General features: G+C 48.3%; 1 protein-coding gene across 1 annotated transcript in view; it reads left to right on the top strand.

Annotated features, from left to right (window-relative positions):
* Positions 1-18,441, top strand: part of TENM4 (teneurin transmembrane protein 4) — a 366,208-nt gene that overhangs the window by 264,667 nt on the left and 83,100 nt on the right. Inside the window, exons 14-15 of the mRNA XM_021704752.2 lie at positions 4,106-4,252; positions 11,139-11,355. Coding sequence (XP_021560427.1) covers positions 4,106-4,252; positions 11,139-11,355 — 364 coding nt within the window. The remainder of the gene's footprint in view (positions 1-4,105; positions 4,253-11,138; positions 11,356-18,441) is intronic.

Below are 18,441 nucleotides of genomic sequence, written 5' to 3'. Positions count from 1 at the left end.
GGACCTCATAGAACTGGCATTCTGCAAAATTCACTTTGAGAAATATTGTTTGAGAGTATGAGACCCATTGTAAGTCCTTTCTGGAACAAAGTAAGGTGTAGGTAAATAGAATATGAAATTATCGAGGGCAGAGGGCATACAGAGATATATCTCATCTCTGTATGCCCTAGAATTAACACACACCTGCCTGGCATCCAGTAGGTGCTGAGTAAAGTTTGTTGAAGTTAAGAACAGTATCATCAAAATTACAGTTGTTTTGACCCTCTCAAATGGGTCGGTTGTACTGGAAGGACCTAACGCATCATCTCATCTGAACCTTCATTTTATAGATAAGAAAATTGAGGCCGGGGCGCCTGGGTGGCTCAGTCGGTTAAGCGACTGCCTTCAGCTCAGGTCATGATCCTGGAGTCCCGGGATCGAGTCCCGCGTCGGGCTCCCTGCTCGGTGGGGAGCCTGCTCCTCCCTCTGACCCTCCTCCCTCTCATGCTCTCTGTCTCTCATTCTCTCTGTCTCAAATAAATAAATAAAATCTTAAAAAAAAAAAAAGAAAATTGAGGCCAAAAGAGGAAAAGTAACTTTGCAGAGCTCTCACAAGTTAGGCAGCAGGTACCAGAACCTAGGTCTCTTGTCTCATTCATTGATTCAACAAATACCCTTTGAGTACCTGCTATGTGCAAGGCACTGGGTTAAAGCCAACATTGCCTTTATGGAGTTTATATTCTAATGGAGGGAATAAGACATTAAACTAATTGCAAAACTAATAATTTATGTATACTTGGGACACTTGCTTCCAAGGAGGACAGAGCACTAGGAAAGCATGAAGCGGTGGGCCTGGGCTGGGACTCGTGGCCTTGAACCCATCTTGCTGCCTCCCACCGAGCTGCATGTTGACCCCCATGACCACGTTGCTGGGCTCGTCTTAGCTGTCTTTGGCAGGGTTTGTATTATGAGAACCATAGCTCTTGACCCAAACATTGATACAGCTGGAACTGGCAAAGGTTATTTTCTGATTTGTGAATTTCTTAGTGAAGTTATACAATATTAAGACAAATCAATTCAATAATAATAATAATAGCACCTATCATTTATTGAATGCCTACTTACGTTACCTACCCTGCTAAATAATTAACATACATTATTTCCTTAATCTTCTCAGCAACTCTTTGAATTAGGTATTACCTCCATTTTACAGATGACAATACTGAGGCAGAGAGAGTTAAATAATTTGCCAGTCATCCCATGGGTAGTAACTAAAAAGGTAGTATGGGGATTTGAATTGAGGTCTGCCCAGTTCCAAAGTCCACATTGTGTTACAACACATGGTTTTAATTTACAATTTAGGATTAAATGGTGTGAAATTGGAACTGCCTTAGAAAATCAGGATCTGAAAGAATAACAAAAAGTTATTTAATTTAAAAGTAATATGTGTGAAGTGTCTAGCACAGTGGCAAGCCATGGTAGGCCCTCAGCAGATGGCAACTGTCATGGTATCACTGTCCTGAAGCCTCTAAACCAGCAGGTGGCAAACTACAGGACACAGACCAAATCTGGCCCATCACCTGTTTTTGTAAATAAAGTTTTATCAAAACACAGCCATCATTCATTTGTAAGTTATGTCTGGCTGCTTTCCCACTACAATACCAGATTTGAATAATTGCAACAGAGGCCCTATGGCTCACAAGCCTAAAATATTTATTATCTGGACCTTCACAGACAAAATTGGCTACTTTGATCTAGACAAGTGCCTCAGGTTTCTATGTTGCCATTCTATGAGCCCTATGTGAGGTTTGGGTACAACTCATGATACTGTATGCCTTCTGCTCAAAATAGAAGGTAAAGGTCAGTAGAAGATTCATATACTGTCTTGAAGCTGTAGGTCAGGCTTTGTGCATCATGCACACATTATATTATTTAATCCCCTGTGAAACCCCATTGTATAAGTAGGCTGGGGCTCAAAGAAATTAAATAAGGTCGTAAAAGCCACTGAGTGCTGAACCAGACTGGTAGGGCATCCAGGCTTATATTCTTTGCAGCTGACGGGAGGCTACATCTTGGAGCAAGAGAAAGCAATCTACTACCATTCTTAACCATTGGACTCAACTTCCTTCCTCCAAGACTGATTTCAAATACAAATGGGGCTCCATTGAAAGGCAGTTCCTGCTGGGTGGATAAACATTCAAATGGGACTAGTCAGGGAAAGAAGGGGTCCCTAATTGCTTGGACCAGGAAGGGTGGCTGGTGTTGGGAGCCGGGTCCGATGCCTGGCTGATCACCTGCATGCCACAGTACAGTTCCTGAGCTGTACGCCTGCTGTCCCGGTCACCTGTGGGGGAGCCATGCTGGTGGCTTCCCACCCTTCCCAACAGGCTTCTGCTGTGCAAAGACCAGAGTCCACATTTGCTTCTAAACTTCTGCAAGGATCCCTCCTAGGCTTGGAGTGCACAGTCAATAACTGTTTCTTCCTTTGAATGACAAACACGGTGGCCAGAGTGATTGATTGGCTGCTGTCTGAACATCTCAAATACAAATGAACATGTTCCTTTCTTTTACTTTGTAATAAAAGTCAACTATCAACAGGCCTTGAAACACTAAAGTTTTATATTCTAATTGATGGGTCATTCGGGGTGTCCCCGCCTCAGCCTACGTCTTGTATGGGACAGCTACATTCACACTGGTCCCATTTAAGAATAAGGGGTCAATTTTCAGTTATTTTGTGGCAGAAGATTTACTTTGTAGCCATATTTGTAGCAGTTTGCTGCTCATAACAATAAATTAAGTCTTATAGATGACTTTGACGTCCGTACCCTTCCCTAAGACTGAGCAGGGCCAGAGAGAAGACACAGAAGGCAGGCCAGTGAAAGGTGTTTTTTGAAAGCCGCTCTGAGGAAGGAGTTGACAGGTGTTAAAATGAAGACTTGAATGAAAACCAAGGGTCAAATAGAAGCTGAAGTGAACCATGTAACTTAACAGATTCTCAGACATAGATTTCTGAGCCATGAACTCTGAGAGAAGGGTTTAAAAGGGTAGTAATAAAAAACCTGTAAATCTACTTGACTAGTAAGGATAACTCCCTACCTTATGATATGGGCAAAACGGAACCACGGCAGAATCTAAACATCGCCTGACCCTTCTTGATGCAATCACCCAAGCTTCTCTCAGACAGATGGCCACTCCCGTATCAGGTTCCCACCAGATTTTGTACATCTCCCCGAGGGCATTTAGCAGTGAAATATTTTGCTTATACAAATCTGTCTCGTCTGATAGGCTGCATGCTCTTCAAGAATAAGAAGTAGGTCTTATTCATCTCTGTACCTCCAGTGCTAGCCCAGAGAAGGTGCTTGATAAAAGACAGGCACGTGAATGTACAGATGAACAAAATCAGGGAAGGGCAGCCTGCCCGTACCTGCGTTTGCAATCCCAGACAGCCCTAGCTAGTCTCTCTCATGGCAGTCGTCGGGGTCTTCTGCGTGTAGAACCCTCTTCCTAGTGGTGATACATAAGATGGGAAGGAGAAGACCCAAGGGCTCTTCCTCAAAGCAAACGGTTGTTTAGGAGAAAATGGGGCAAAATAAAAGCCTCGGGTCAAGTACAAGTAACAGTACAATGGTAGTTGACCCAGTAACAAGTGCTGAAAAAAGGATAGCCCTTCTAAAATGAGACCCAGAAGTGCTGAAGGAACATAAGGAGTAAACGGAGGGGTGAGTCCTTTGTTCCAAACAGCCCCCAGAAACGGGAAAAACACGAGAGTGAACATGGAGCAGGGATCAGGCAAAAGTTTACATCGGTCACCTTCTGGCAGGCTCCCATCCACGGGCTCCCCCTTGGGCGTCCTGATCACTTTTGAAAGGGGGGACATTCACTGCAGAAGGTGTGAGTTTCAGACCTGTCCCCACCTTCCCAACTGTGCCACCTCCTCACCGGGCGGCCTTAGCAACTCTCGGCAACGTGGCGCTTCCCAGCGATCCCAGCCTCCCTGGGTGCTGAGGGCATCGGCATGCTGGTGGACGTGAGCGCGTTTCCCGAGCAGGCAGGAAGAGCGTGAGTGTGTGTGACCGCAGGTGGCTGTGGGCAAGCAGACCTCGATGCCGTATGCTTTGCCTTGCAGAGGGTTGCCCTGGCTTGTGCAACGGCAACGGCAGATGTACCCTGGACCTGAATGGCTGGCACTGCGTCTGCCAGCTGGGCTGGAGAGGAGCAGGCTGTGACACATCCATGGAAACCGCCTGTGGTGACAGCAAAGACAACGATGGAGGTAGGGCTCCGGCACCTGGGGACGCCATGCAGCTCGGGCGGGGGTCGGGCGGGGGCCCAGGGCGGCGGGCGGGCATAAAACTGCACGTGTGGTCGAAGGAATGAGTACATGTCTCTAGTTGTTCCATCTCAATTAATTTAAATGAACTAACGGAAATGAAATTAATGGCCATCTGACAGCCAGCGGAGGGGAGAAGCCATATGGAAGAAAGAATTTTCTAGCAATTCAATAGTGGGATGGGTTACCTGGCAAAGTTACACAATCCCCCTCACTGGAAATGGACAAGAAGAGGCCTGTCCAGTTTTGTATTACAGAAAGTGGCAGAAAGGATGCTTCTCCAGCGGAGGGAGGTTGAGTTACCTTTGGTTGAGATGCCTTCTCCCCTGATTCTGGTAGTAACCCCCAACAAGCCACCTTTGCCCCCACACCCTCTGTCCCTGTGGGTTTGTAATAGAATTGGTCTTAGTTAATAGGTTTTTTTCAAGTGCTGCACAGTCCAGACCCTAAGGAAGAGAGGCCTAGTCTTGTGGAACATTTCTCAGCTGAGAGAGAAGAGACCAGGGTTCTAATCCCTATCAATCCCCTGTGTATCCCTAAGCAAGTTACTTGATGTCTCTGGGGCCTCACACTTCCTATTTATGAAATGCGGCAGTTGGATCATGAGGACCATTCCAATCCTTACATTGGTCCTAGCATTAACCTTCTTTCTTCTGTTGTGTTACTTGGATAAATATAATCACGATGTGCTCTACTATCCCTCTTAGAAGATGGGTTGATCCTTCCTAACTCTCCTAATCTCGGGGGGTTAGTAGGAGAGATTAAAAAGATAGAGAAATGAAAAAAATTCTTGTGCTCCATAAATATCCAGAGTTCCTCCTATGGGGCCAGGCCCTAGGCCAGGCACAGCGATGACAGAGTCCCTTCACCCTTACACGCCTCCAGATGTCACCAGAGCGCTGGCTGGCGAGGGACCAGCAAAGCCGGCAGGCAGAGAGAGACCCTGACCCACCTGACAAGAAGATGTTCCTTCTTCGTGTAGTTCGGTCCATGAAACTGCTCCTGAAATGCTGTCACGCGTCTTCTCAGCTCTGACATAGTGACCCTCTGATGGGCTGTGTCTGTTTCATGCCCATTTCAGAGATGGGGAAACTGTGGCCCAAGCATGCAAAGTGGCTGTAAAGTGAGAATAAGAATGCTTGCCCTGCAGGGTCACTGTGAGGATGGCAGGTGCACTCAACGTGCCTGAGAGGCAGCTCAGCACAGCGATGAAAAGTGCGGGATCTCTACCCAGATGGCTGGGGTTTAAACCCCGGCTCTCCCATGTGCTGACTGCAGGCCCCTGAGTGGGCTCTTCAACTTCTCTAAGCCTCAGTCCCTCACCTGCAAATGTCAGTTCCCGTTGTCCTGCGCCTTACTACCTGTAAGCACAGAAGCTTGATATTTATGATAAAAATAAATATATACCCATATATAAATCATTATTTTTAAAAATTGGAATTATGCTCTCTATGAAATTTTACACTCTATTTATTTCACTTCAGATTATAATGTGTTTCTCCATACAATAATGTATTTTGACCTTTTTCATCTCGATTAAAATTTGTATCCCAAACTGTTCCATGCTCCTTGCTAGAAGGGAAATAATTCAAGTGTACAAGGAAAGTAAGAGCCATAGTTTAGAGATCATCCCCTGGTGCCAGGCACTGTGCTGGGCGCTCTGTGGATGTGATGTCCAGCCCTTCACAACAGACATGCAGGGCAGACATTTCCATGTGGGGAAACTGAGGCTGGGTGAGCTGAAGACATTTGTCCAGTGTCACACAGGGGGATCGGCAGGAGAGCTAGGGTTAGAATGGAACGGGTGTTTCAAAAAAAGAAGCCAGAGTATAAAATTCCCTGGAATCTGAAAACAGCCAGACCCCTTTGGATGAAGGATTTGTAAGCAGCTTCAAGGTGTGATCATGTCTTCAGGCGCTGTCGGTCCCATGAAAAATGATCGTGGATCGCAATACAGATCACTGATAGATGCCACCTGGAAGGAGAAATTTCAGGAGAGCGGAGAACAAAGCTCTCTGCCCTCCCTCCTCCTCCCCATCTCCCATTGCTGGAATGGAGAGCTCCCGTAAAGCCACAGAATTCGGTCACCCTTCAGACTCTCTCTAAACCACGTTTCTTGTGATAAGAGATAAGAGAGAAATTGACCTTTAAAAATCCTGTGTTGCAAGGGGCAGATAGAGATTTTGGAAGCCTTTTCAAAGAAGGCACAGAGTTTATTATCGCAAATGACAAAAACTTCTCCCAGATGTGTACGGGGGCGGGGGGGAGGCACACCCCCCATCCCCAGGGCCGCCCTGGGTGCTGCTCACGGGCTGCTGTAAGGCTGTTCTGCAGCCGCAGTAAGACAGGCTTGGCTGCTGGGCTGTGGGGCCCAGGCAGCAGCTAAGCCCACAGGGAGAGAGATGGACGGGTTACACACTGTCCACGGGGCCGTGAGTGTGAGGACTGTGCAAACAACTGCAACACAAAGAGTTTGCTCGTCCATGAATTTCCCAGACCTGTTCCCATCTCTACTTTTCTCTCCCCAAAGCTACTTTTTCCTCTTAACATACCTCTTCTCAAGTCTGTCACCTCTGCCCACGAAAACGGAAGCATGGAAGTCTCCCTTACTGCAGGCAGCCACATGCCCCGTATCAGGCTACCGGGTGCTGCCTTTGAAAACAGAGGGATTTGCACGAAAGCCTGTCTCGTAAACTGCACCTTTGATAAGAATTTTGTGGGCCCCACTCATTTTTGAAACAGGGGCTTCCTTTAATAATGATCATCTCTATTAGCAGAGGTTTAGCCCACATTTACTACTTCGCAAATATTTGCTGAGTCAATGATGAGGGAGCGTCCACCCAGGAAGGCCTAGGTGGACAGAATTGTTGGCCTGGCGTTGTCACTCTGTCCTGTGAAGCGTACCCATGAGCCATTCCACGATCCCAGCACTTTCATGAGAGCCCCGCTTGTGTGATGTGGCTCCATTTCAGAGAACGCCAATCTTCAAGTCTCCTGGGTCTCCACTTCCTGACTTACCGGTGTGTCTCTCAGGCCATCTTTGTCTAGTTCAGTTCTTCAAAGCCAGGCTGTATCCAGAAAGAGCTGCCCTGAAATGTGTGTGGGAGGGAGCCAGGACAGGTCCATTGTGAGGATGCCTGTCCAAGGGAAGCACCCGGCCAAGGAGCTAACAGGGACTCTTGTTTACCAAGCACAGACTTAGGTGCTGGTCATCATGCCAAGTGCTCACATCCGTGATCTCACCTAATCCCCCCAGCCCAGCTGTGAGGCACGTCTGATTGTGCCCTTTGTAGATGGGCCGAATTGGAGCTCAGAGCCCTTGCTAAGACTTTCATTTCCAGCAGAATGGCCAACTAGATCACAAAGGGCCTCTGATCCCAGGAAACAACGATTTGTTTTTAAAATTGATGGCTTAATTTGTTTTTGTTTTTTTTTAAGATTTTTTTTTTTAATTTATTTTTTGACAGAGAGAGACACAGTGAGAGAGGGAACACAAGCAGGGGGAGTGGGAGAGGGAGAAGCAGGCTTCCCGCGGAGCAGGGAGCCCGATGCGGGGCTTGATCCTAGGATCCTGGGATCATGACCTGAGCCGAAGGCAGACGCTTAACAACTGAGCCACCCAGGCGCCCCAGCTTAATTTGTTTTTAAAAAAGGAAAGAAAATAGGAGTGTGGGGAAACCTGATTTCAGAAGCAAGGATGAAGCCAGAAGCTAGAGGAGGCACAGGGATACTGAGATGAGCTCCATGTCTGGGGAAGGAGAGAGAAAAACCAACATTAGAGTGGGGGGAGGGGGAGTGAGTGCTGTGATGGAGTTCACCCAGGGAGCTGGAAGGGCACAGAAGAGAGGTGTTTCAGCAAGACTCATAAATTCATGTTTTCCACTTAAGAAATAGTTCCCAGTGGGGCATCTGGGTGGCTCAGTCGTTAAGCGTCTGCCTTTGGCTCAGGTCATGATCTCAGGGTCCTGGGATCGAGCTCCGCATTGGGCTCCCTGCTCTGCGGGAAGCCTGCTTCTCCCTCTCCCACTCCCCCTGCTTGTGTTCCCTCTCTCGCTGTGTCTCTCTCTGTCCAATAAATAAATAAATAAAATCTTTAAAAAAAAAAAAACAAAAAAGAAATAGTTCCCAAAAGTCTCTTCAGGACTCAAAGAACCTTTCATACTTCAGAAAGAACTGGGCTCAGATTCCAAGTCAGCTCCTTCTCTGACTACACAAACTTGACCAAGTTACTCTACCACTTTGAGCCTACAGTTCCTTCTCTCTAAAATGAGGGTGATGGGGAGCCTGGGCCGCTCAGTTAATTGAGCATCCAACTCTTGATTTCGGCTCCAGTCATGATCTCAGGGTCATGAGATCAAGCTCCGCATCGGGCTCCACGCTCAGAATGGAGTCTGCTTGGGATTCTCTCTCTCTCTCTCTCAAGTAAATAAATAAATCTTTTTTAAAAATAAAATAAATAAAATGTGGGTGATGGTGACAACAGGGGCTACTTCACTGAGCTGGGAAGATTCAACGACACATTCCTTGAAAGCATTCTTTGTCAAGCATTTAGCACAATGCCTGTGGTCGTCATCATCATCATTTAATATAATATTAATAATAATAACAATAATTCCTGGCTAACCTTCCCCCAGGACTAGAGAACAGGGAGCAGTGCTTCCAAGATGCCACAGAGCAAAGTGTTTATAAAGAGGTAAAAGACTGGCTTCCAGGGTCTGCTTCAGTGGTAAACAAGAGCAGGCAATAGCTAATAAAATTTCAAATTAGCCATGACTTTTCACAGCCCTTCAATTGTGCTTGCTGATTTAATGGTCAACGTCCCTGCTCGCTGGGATTGAATAATGGAGCATTTCTGCGGAGTTATGGATGCGGCAGCTGAATCTGTCAGGCTAACATCAATAGCAGAATGCAAATAACCCATAGCTTGGGCTGTAATTATGTGTTTAAGCAATGTCTGACAGGGGCAGCACGAGAACATGTGATGGAGCCGCCATCCGCCGGAGGAGACAGGTGCTTCGCTAGGCAGTTAGTAGGCGTATCTGGGCTCTGGTACAGGAGCCACGAGTTAGGACCCGGGACCATGCTGGGGTCAGAGGAGGCGTTTCCTCCACATCTCAAGATGAATCTGGGAGGTGAGCAGACCAAGGACAAATGGCCCTACACTTTGGTGAGCCATGGTGTAGACTCAGGGACAAGAAGGGGGGCCACCTCTTAGGAAGTACTTACTGTGTACCCAGTACTCTGCTAGATTTGGGGACATATACTATGTTTTGTATTTATGTCACAAATACTTATGTGACACTTTTATAATCCCCTTGTAAGACACATGGGGAACGGGGGCCAGAGAGTTTAAGTAACTTGCCCCCAAGTAGTAAGTTTCAGAGCCAGGGTTTGACCCCAGACAATCTGGGTTCTGGAGTCCAGGCTGTTGATGCTGCGCTACCCTCAAGGCAGTCATGAAGTCTGGAATGCCATGCAGAAGTAGGCAAGAAAGACAAGGGATTTTTGTCCCTAATTTACTAAGGGAAAAAAAACTGGATTTCAGGGAGGTCAGGTAGCTTACCAGAGGCCACAATACATCTGAGGCTAGTAAGGAGGCTTGGGGGGCCGCCTGTGTGGATGGGGCGCCGTATCTGTCTCGGGCTATGCTGTGCTCTGGTGGGCGGCATCTGTATCGTAAACCCTGGGAGATAGAAGCGAGGGAGGCATGTCAATGATGAGGAAACTGGGGCTCAAGAGTGAGAGCAGGCATCCGTCCACGGGCATGCTTAGGGGCAGTTCTGGGACCTGAGCTGCAGCCTGAGCCTCATGATGCTCCCACCATACCACACTGTTGAGCTGAAGTGAATGAAGATAGTGGTTTTCTGGCTTTCGTGGACTGTCATTTGGTTTCATCCCCTGATGCATTTGTCAATTCATTCAATTCTCATTCGTGTAGTTACTTCACGGCCATGTTTTAAACTCCTGAACTAAGAGCTGGGGACACAACAGAGGTAACCGGAACAGGATCTAGGTCTCCAGGATGGTGGGGTGCCCAGCTAATAAGGAAGAGAGGCAGAATTTGAACCCAGAGGAACACATGCCCTTAGACTGCTCTCTGCAACAAAGCAAACAGACTGTCACCCTGGGCTGTTCCTGTCCCCCCCCTCCTGGCTCTTATTGCTTGTAACCCTTAAATTTCCCTCCAAACCACCCACTTCTCCCCACCTCCACTGTTCCTGCTCTGATCTCTTGTGCCCCATGCAACCTCAGAGACGCCCTCGCTGCCCGCCGCGGGACCCCCAGCTTCCACTCTGGGCCAGCTTCAGTACCCCCTCCTGGTTACAGGAGAGCTTCTTTCAGTGATGCAGATCAGACGATGTCCCCCTGGCTTTCAACCTTCCAGGAGCTCCCACCGTCCCCGTCCTGGGGGTGGTAGGCAAACTCCCTAAGCTGGCCCACGTCCCCGATACTTCTGCTTCCACCAGCATCGACAGTCTCTTCTTGGGCTCGTCCCTCATCTTCTGAGTTGAGCTGAGCAGCTCAGATGTTCAGTATGTTCTCCCACCCCTGGGCCCTCATAGAATTCCTTCTGTCTCTTCGAAAAAAAACAGAAACACCTATCCCCACCTGTCCCCCTGTACACGGGCTTGTCCGTCTCCCCGACTAGATGAGTGGGCTAGGAGCAGATCTGAAGCCCCTGGATCTCCCCGCAAAGCCCTTGGCTTATGTCAGGTCCTTAGTCAAGTGTCTCAGTGAGTGGAAAATAGAGACGTGAACGAAGGCATTGTGGACAGATGCGGCTGGTGGACTGTAGCGGTATGAACTTCATGCTCTGTCACCCCTGCAGATGGCTTGCTGGACTGCATGGACCCTGACTGTTGCCTCCAGCCCCTCTGCCATGTCAACCCGCTGTGCCTGGGCTCCCCTGACCCTCTGGACATCATCCAGGAGACACAGGCCCCCACGTCCCAGCAGAACCTGCACTCCTTCTACGACCGCATCAAGTTCCTTGTGGGCAGGGACAGCACGCACATCATTCCCGGGGAGAACCCCTTTGACGGAGGGTGAGTCCCCTGGGCCCCAGCCCCTGCCGTGGCTGTCTGCGTGAGAACTGAATCACCTCTCGGGCCACCGTTGGGGTGGTGGGGGTGGGGAGGAAGCCAGAAGGGTGGGCATTGAAGGCTCTCGATGGAATGTCACGGGAGGCAGAGAAGCAGCCTCAGGTGCCCACACTTAGAAAACTGCTATCCCAGGCATTTGGAATTTTAATGAGCCAAGTTGTGTTGTTCCCGCTGGGTGATAGATGGAGAGAGTGAGAAATCAAAGGTCCAAGGGGAATCTTGGATCAATACCCTCTTTGCAGTCAGCTCTTACTGATTCTGCCGTCTCCAGACTAGCGGAAACGCTTTAACACTGTTCACCCTCAGAGCCGATGTCCAGAAGACGGTGGGGGGTGGGGTGCAGCGGCTGGCCCCCCAGGCCATCTGCCTGTGCATTCTTTCACAAGTGTTCAGTTGTGTCTGTCACCCACTGGACAGTTGTTCACTGAGGTCCACTCTGTGCCAGGTCCTGTGCTGGAATCACAGAGGTGAATAGAACACGTCCCTGCTCATGGGTCACTCCCAGTCCACTAAGGGGACAAAAAAAAAGACCTCCAGGGTGATCCACCAGAACTGTGCCCTCAGGGTACTCTGGGACCGTTGAGTAGGTGCTCCTGCGGAGGGGAAAACCATGACTTAAGGACAGAGTCTTAAAGATGAGAAATGATTGGCTTGGCCAGGGAGGGGAGAGTGTTCCCAGGAGAGAGAACAGCTTGTACAAAGACCAGGGGCTGGAAAGCGCACGGGGCCAGCAAAAGGCCACTCTCTATTCTCCGCTCCCCCAACTGGGCTCTCGACCCAGGCATAGCATCCGAGAGTGACCTGTAATAATTTCTTTTGAATGTCTTCCAGTGTAGGGATGCCTCTTACATGCAGAGCTTTCTCTAAAGTCAGCACAGTTCAGTTCAGCAGTTACAGATTTTGTCCCTTCTGTGTCCATGACTTCTGTGCCAGAGAGTTCCTGGCCCATGGGGACAACGGGCTTGTGGTGAGGGGCGGGAAGGGTGAAGGCCATCCTCAAGTTCTGTTTAAAGGGGGAGATCAGCAGGGCTCAGGCATCACTTGGGCCTGAGGAACGCAGGAGTCTCTCACTCAGATGCCTTGGGAGATGGTGTTGCCTTCACCAGGTTGGGGATCCGAGAGCAGCAGGATGGTTGGGAGCCAGGTGATGACCTCCCCCCTGCACAGTAAGGGCAAGGAAGGGAGATTTTGTAGTTCATAAGCTATTCTGGAGCTCACATGGAGGTCAGAGGTGTTGATTTGGGAGCCTTCAATAAGCAAGCAGGAGTCAAAACCAGGAGCACACAACAGTTCGCTCGAGGCGAATGTGTGAGCGGGGGAAGGGCAGGGGCCGCAGAAGGAGCCGCCCTGGGAGGCGAGGCATAACTGGGGATCCAAGGAGAAGGCCCCCCTGTTGGGGCGGGATGGAGCCCGGGTTCTGGGCTTCACACCACAGGGCTGTGGGGTCCAGAGCACCTGCCTCCCACTGCCCCCATCCCTCCTCACAAGGAGCAAGGACAGGACAGAGAGAGTGAAATGGGGGAGTACTCTGAGCCCAGTGGGCGGGGCGTAACAGGAGTGCATAAAATCATTCAAACTTTAACCTTTTCAGAGATGAAAGTGCTTTGTAGTCCAAATCTTTCAACTCACCTCAAGAACCTTGAGAACCACAGAGGTTAAATGACCTTCCCAAATTCACAGGCTAGTCAAGTGGCTGAGCCAGGAGCAGAACTAGAGAGAAGAAAAACCTATTCATTTATCTTGGTCAGAAATGCTGCTTTTGTCTCTGGGTAGGAAGCTTCCTGCTCTTTTATTCAATTGTGTGACTTTGTATATGCTTGTGGGCCTTCTCATGGCCTATGTTCTTTTAATCAACCGGAGATAGGCATATTATTCCCACCAAGGGGAATATTCCTGGCTCAGCCTTTCTTTACTGGGCCCATTATGGGATCTGATCAGGGTTCTGGCTGGTTGGCTGCCAGTGGGCAGGACCCTTACCGTGCCATCCTGATCGGTGCCAGCAGGGACCACGCCCCCTGCATGTCTTCTGGTGACCCACCAAAGCCTGCTGCTTACATGCCGCAGACCCCTGGGGGACCCACACAGGCTTTCGCCACTGTGGCTCCAGCGAGTCTGACTTGCAGGGAACTTGAGAAAGCTGTACCAGGAGAAAGGAACCTTTCGACAGAAGGGGAGAGCATAGGCCTCGGAGTCAGGCCAACTTGTGTTTCCGATTCTGGCTCTGTCACTACCGGGTACATGGCTCTGGACAAGTGGCTTAATATAACACATATGTAAATGTCCATCAACCCTCTAAACTGAGTCCTCCAGGAAAGGACTGCATCTTACTCATTTTAGCACTTAGTAGATGCTCAAAACAAACATGCGTACATATTGCCTTAAACAATGAAGAAATGGAAGGAAGGGAGGGAGGGAGGGAGGATGGATGGATACATTATCTATTTTACTTAATTTTATACTGAGGATTCAGAGTCAAGGGAGGTTAAATCATCTGCTAAAAATCATATTACAGATGAGTAGCAGAGGCAGGAGGAGAAGTCAGCTCCCAGATCATTGTTTATGTATCTGTCACCTTCAGTTAAACTACAGATGCTTTGAAAGCAGAGACTGTTCATCTCTCCAAACCTATCACACTTAGGGCAAGGCCTGGAATATGGTATTCACTCTACAAATAAATGGATAACAGAAGCTTCTAAATGTTACTGTAAAAATTCCTTTCACCTAAAATGTGCCCAAACCATTATATCCCTGCTCTTTGCTCATCTAGATTTGGAAGAAACAGCAGTCTATCACTACTCAGTATCCCCAAACAGATTTTTATGTAAAAAAAAAAAAAAAAAAACCCAAGTGACCAGAAACCTGGAAACATGAGGCATCAAATGCTTTTCTCATTAGACTGCCCAAGGGGTATCCTCTGTCTTGATCTGGGTCTACAGACCAGTGCTTATTTACGTAGTTGGGATGAAGTGGAACCCCTTACCAGGTTTGGGTTGTGGCCTGCCTTCCTATCGTACGAAGGAATGTGGCTTCACAGAAAGTGCCCAGAGTTTGAATTTTGGATTTACCTCCCACCAGCACTGTGTGACCTCAGAGGAAAGGATTAAACCTTTGTGCATGGGCCTCCAGTTACAAATGGGCAGTAATAATGACTATTTCATGAATGCCATTGAAAGGGTTAACTGAAATAAAGCACCTAGCACAGGGCTTGGTACTTAGGTGGTCAGTAAATGGTAGCATTTACGGCAGCGGCATGGCCTAGTGAAAATAACACAAGCTTTGGAATCAGATAACTGGACTTATTTTTTTTTTTTTTTTTTTAAAGATTTTATTTATTTATTTGAGAGAGAGAGAACACATGAGAGGGGATAGGGTCAGAGGACGGAGCAGACTCCCTGCCAAGCAGGGAGCCCGACGCGGGACTCGATCCAGGGACTCCAGGATCATGACCTGAGCCGAAGGCAGTCGCCCAACCAACTGAGCCACCCAGGCGCCCTGGACTTATTTTTTTTAATTTAATTTAATTTTATTTAAATTCAGTTAGTTAACATATAGTGTATTATTAGTTTCAAGGGTAGAGGTCAGTGATTCATCAGCTGCATGTGACACCCAGTGCTCATTACATCACGTGCCCTTCTTAATACGCGACACACAGTTACCCCATCCCCCTTCCCCCCTCCCCTTCAGCAACCCTCGGTTTATTTCCTATGATTAAGAGTCTCTTATGGTTTGCCTCCCTCTCTGGTTTCATCTTGTTTTATTTTTCCCTCCCTTCCCCTATGATCCTCTGTTTTGTTTCTTAAGTCCCACATATGAGCAAGATCATATGGTATTTGTCTTTCTCTGATTGACTTCTTTCATTTAGCATAATACCCTCTTGTTCCATCCACGTTGTTGCAAATGGCAAGATGTCATTTTTGATGGCTGAGTAATATTCCATTGTATATAAATGCCACATCTTCTTTATCCATTTATCTCAGACAACTGGATTTAAAGTCTTTTGCATCTACTTTCTGCCTGTGTGACCTTGGGAAATTTCCTTAACCTCTCTGAGCTCCAATTTCTTCATCTGTAAGAGTGGGGTAATAATGTCTACTTTGCAGAGTTGCCATGAGAATTAAATGAAAAAAACAAAGTACCTAAAGTCATCACCTAGTACTGGCCACACCAAAAATGTTTGCTAATTCTATGATGACAATTATGATGATGGAGAAGAAGATGATGATGACAATGGTGATGGTGACGTTGTTAAAAAGAACTTCTAACTCTTTTAATTGGAAGTGCAACTTGATAGTAACGTGTCCTCCAGGGAAGTCCAGCAGCCACCGAGAGAGGAGAGAGCTTTAGACTGTTGAATTCTTATTTGAGGAAAGGAAAAAACAGCATTGTGCCAGCCAGCTGTCAGCTGGGGTCCTTGTTAGGGAGGAATGGCACTCCTCCAGAGAGTGGGGTTTCTGATGAGCAGGCAGACCTGACTTGGTGCCTGTGCCTGACAGAAAAACCCACATTCTCCTGCACCCCATATGCTGTAGCACAACTTGTATGGTCTGCACAGGAGTCCATTTAACAGGCCTCACAATGCCGGCTGTCACCCAGGGACGCGGCAGCATTTCTGAGCCCAGCGAGGATGGGCAGCCCCAGAGGTGCCTTCCTGCACACCGCAGGCTCCCAGCTGTGTGTCTGACTCAGGGAGGCCTGACCCCAGGGCTGGGATGAAGAAGCAGGAGGCTCTCAGGTCCACCAATGACACCAGGAATTCTATGGAGAGCTTCTTATGCTTCTGTGCAGCACCCCAGCTGGCGCCCAAGGTCCTGGAGCGGGGGTGGCTCTCAGAGAAGGAGCGGCAGCAGGGCTTCAGGATGTGAGGGCCCCTGCCAAGCATGGTAGGCTCTAGGCTGGGCTGGACTCCTTGGAGGAGAGCACAGAGCTTGACTCCAAACTGAAGCAGAAGGACTGCCCGAAGGACTTGGAGTAAGGAAGGCCTCCCTCGGGAACCCTGCCTGGCTCATCTGTGTCCCTAGAGCCCAGCACAATGCCTGGTCCAGAGGAGGTGTTTCATACAGTAGCATCTCTGTCTGACATTCTGCCCCTGCCGTCCTCAACTCCATGTAAGTGGTAGAGATGTGAGTGGCTTCTGCTGATCTAACACAGGTCTAAAGTAAGAGGGGACAGAGCAGACAGGAGAACCACCATCACCAGATTAAGTGGCTTGAATACCATCTTTCCTTCCCAGCCTGGAGGCCCAGACACCATCTGCTCAGTGGAATGCCTGTCCCTCACCTGGAGTCATGGGAAAAATATAATGTATGGTGCCCTCTGAGTGGGAAGGAAGGGGCCACTCGGGTCTGTAGGTGGCAGATGGATCCCCAACTGACCATCCATAAAAGGAGGATGGATAACAGGACCCAGACTATAAAGCTTGGGATCAGACAGTTGGGAAAGAGAGGCAAACATGAGACATTTCCTCCTCAGAGACCACTCAAGGCCACTATGTCCCTATGATACAATTTTGGTTGCATCTCTTCTCTTGGGAAGGACGGGCTGGACATAGGGCAGACAGATCCCTTCAGCAAATAGTTGTGGATCGCCAATGCCAGATCGTAGGAAGAGGTTCTGACAAAAGAACCATCCCTGAGTTATTTGAATATTAGTTCAGTGTAGGTTTGAGGACACTATGGGTGAGAGAAATGTGATGTTGTCAAGTCTTTCTGGGCCCCTGTAAGCCTAACAGCTTATCAACTCACTCAGATGAGAAAGTTGGGTGTGGACAGACTATGAAAGTCAGCTGATGGGGGCGCCTGGGTGGCTCAGTCGGTTGGGCATCTGCCTTCAGTCAGTTGGGCATCTGCCTTCAGCTCGGGCATGGTCCCAGGATCCTGGGATCCAGCCCCGCATCAAGGTCCTTGCTCAGTGGGGAGTCTGCTTCTCCCTCTGCCCCTCCACCCTGCTTGTGCCCTCTCTCATTATCTCTCTCTCTCTCTCTCAAAAAAATAAGTAAAATCTTAAAAAAAAAAAAAAAAGTCAGCTGATGGGACACACTGAGCGCAAAGAGAAAAGACTTGAGGAGTCGGGACTTTAGAAAAAGGATGGGGGAAGGGTGACCAGAGCACTCATCCCAAAGGAGGCAGAGGATCATATGCTGTGCAGAGGGTCAGATCCTCTGGAGAGCAGAGACTGGCCAGGCTCTGAGGGGGTACAGAGCTGCCACACAACACAAACTCTGTTTGGTACATACTGCTCCATGCAAGAAGATATGCATCCATAGCCCCTTACCTTGAGGGTTCTTCATGTGTCCCATCCTTTGTTAGTCATTGAACCCCTAGTGCCAAGCAGAGAGGTTGACACAGACTAAGCCACACGGATGGCAGAATGAATCAGCGAGTCAGCCAATCAGCCAGAGCTGAGTGCCTGAAGAGAGGTAGAGACAGAGCATCCCAAGAATTCAAAAGTATGGCCATCACCCCTTAGGAGCTGCATCTGGCACCTGTTTGTGTCTCTAGCACCCAGCACAGGCCTGGCCCAGAGGAGCCAACAGTATATGTTTGTTTTTGAAAATGAACGAGTGAGCCAACAAGGGAACTTTCACTGAATGAAGACTTCTGGCGGGGCACGGCCTTTGGCCTGAGACAAAGATTTCAGTGAGGATGGTGGGCCATTAAAATATTATTTATCCTGCTTCTGGTCCCAACAACCCATTAGTGCATCATGGAATCAATGTAGTGAGTCGCAACTATTTTTTTAAAAAGAAGTAAATTTAAATGGAATGGGATACAATGGAATGGAACGTATCAGTGCAGCTCCGTGAAAAGGATAGGTACTGCACGAAATGTGGTCGGTTGTGTGCGTGCTCCTGTACACGTGCTACTGATAAGCTCCATTGCTTAGTGTTGGCTTCAGTTGAACAAGACTTAAAAATGAACGGAGCACTGGGTGTTATACGCAAACAATGAATCATGGAACACTACATCAAATAAATAGATACATAAGATAGATAGATAGATAGATAGATAGATAGATAGATAGATAGATAGA

Source organism: Neomonachus schauinslandi, chromosome 11 (genome assembly GCF_002201575.2).
Source record: "Neomonachus schauinslandi chromosome 11, ASM220157v2, whole genome shotgun sequence".
Taxonomy (NCBI): domain Eukaryota; kingdom Metazoa; phylum Chordata; class Mammalia; order Carnivora; family Phocidae; genus Neomonachus; species Neomonachus schauinslandi.
The sequence above is the reverse complement of the archived record's forward strand: the minus strand, read 5'-3'. Positions and strand labels throughout refer to the sequence as shown.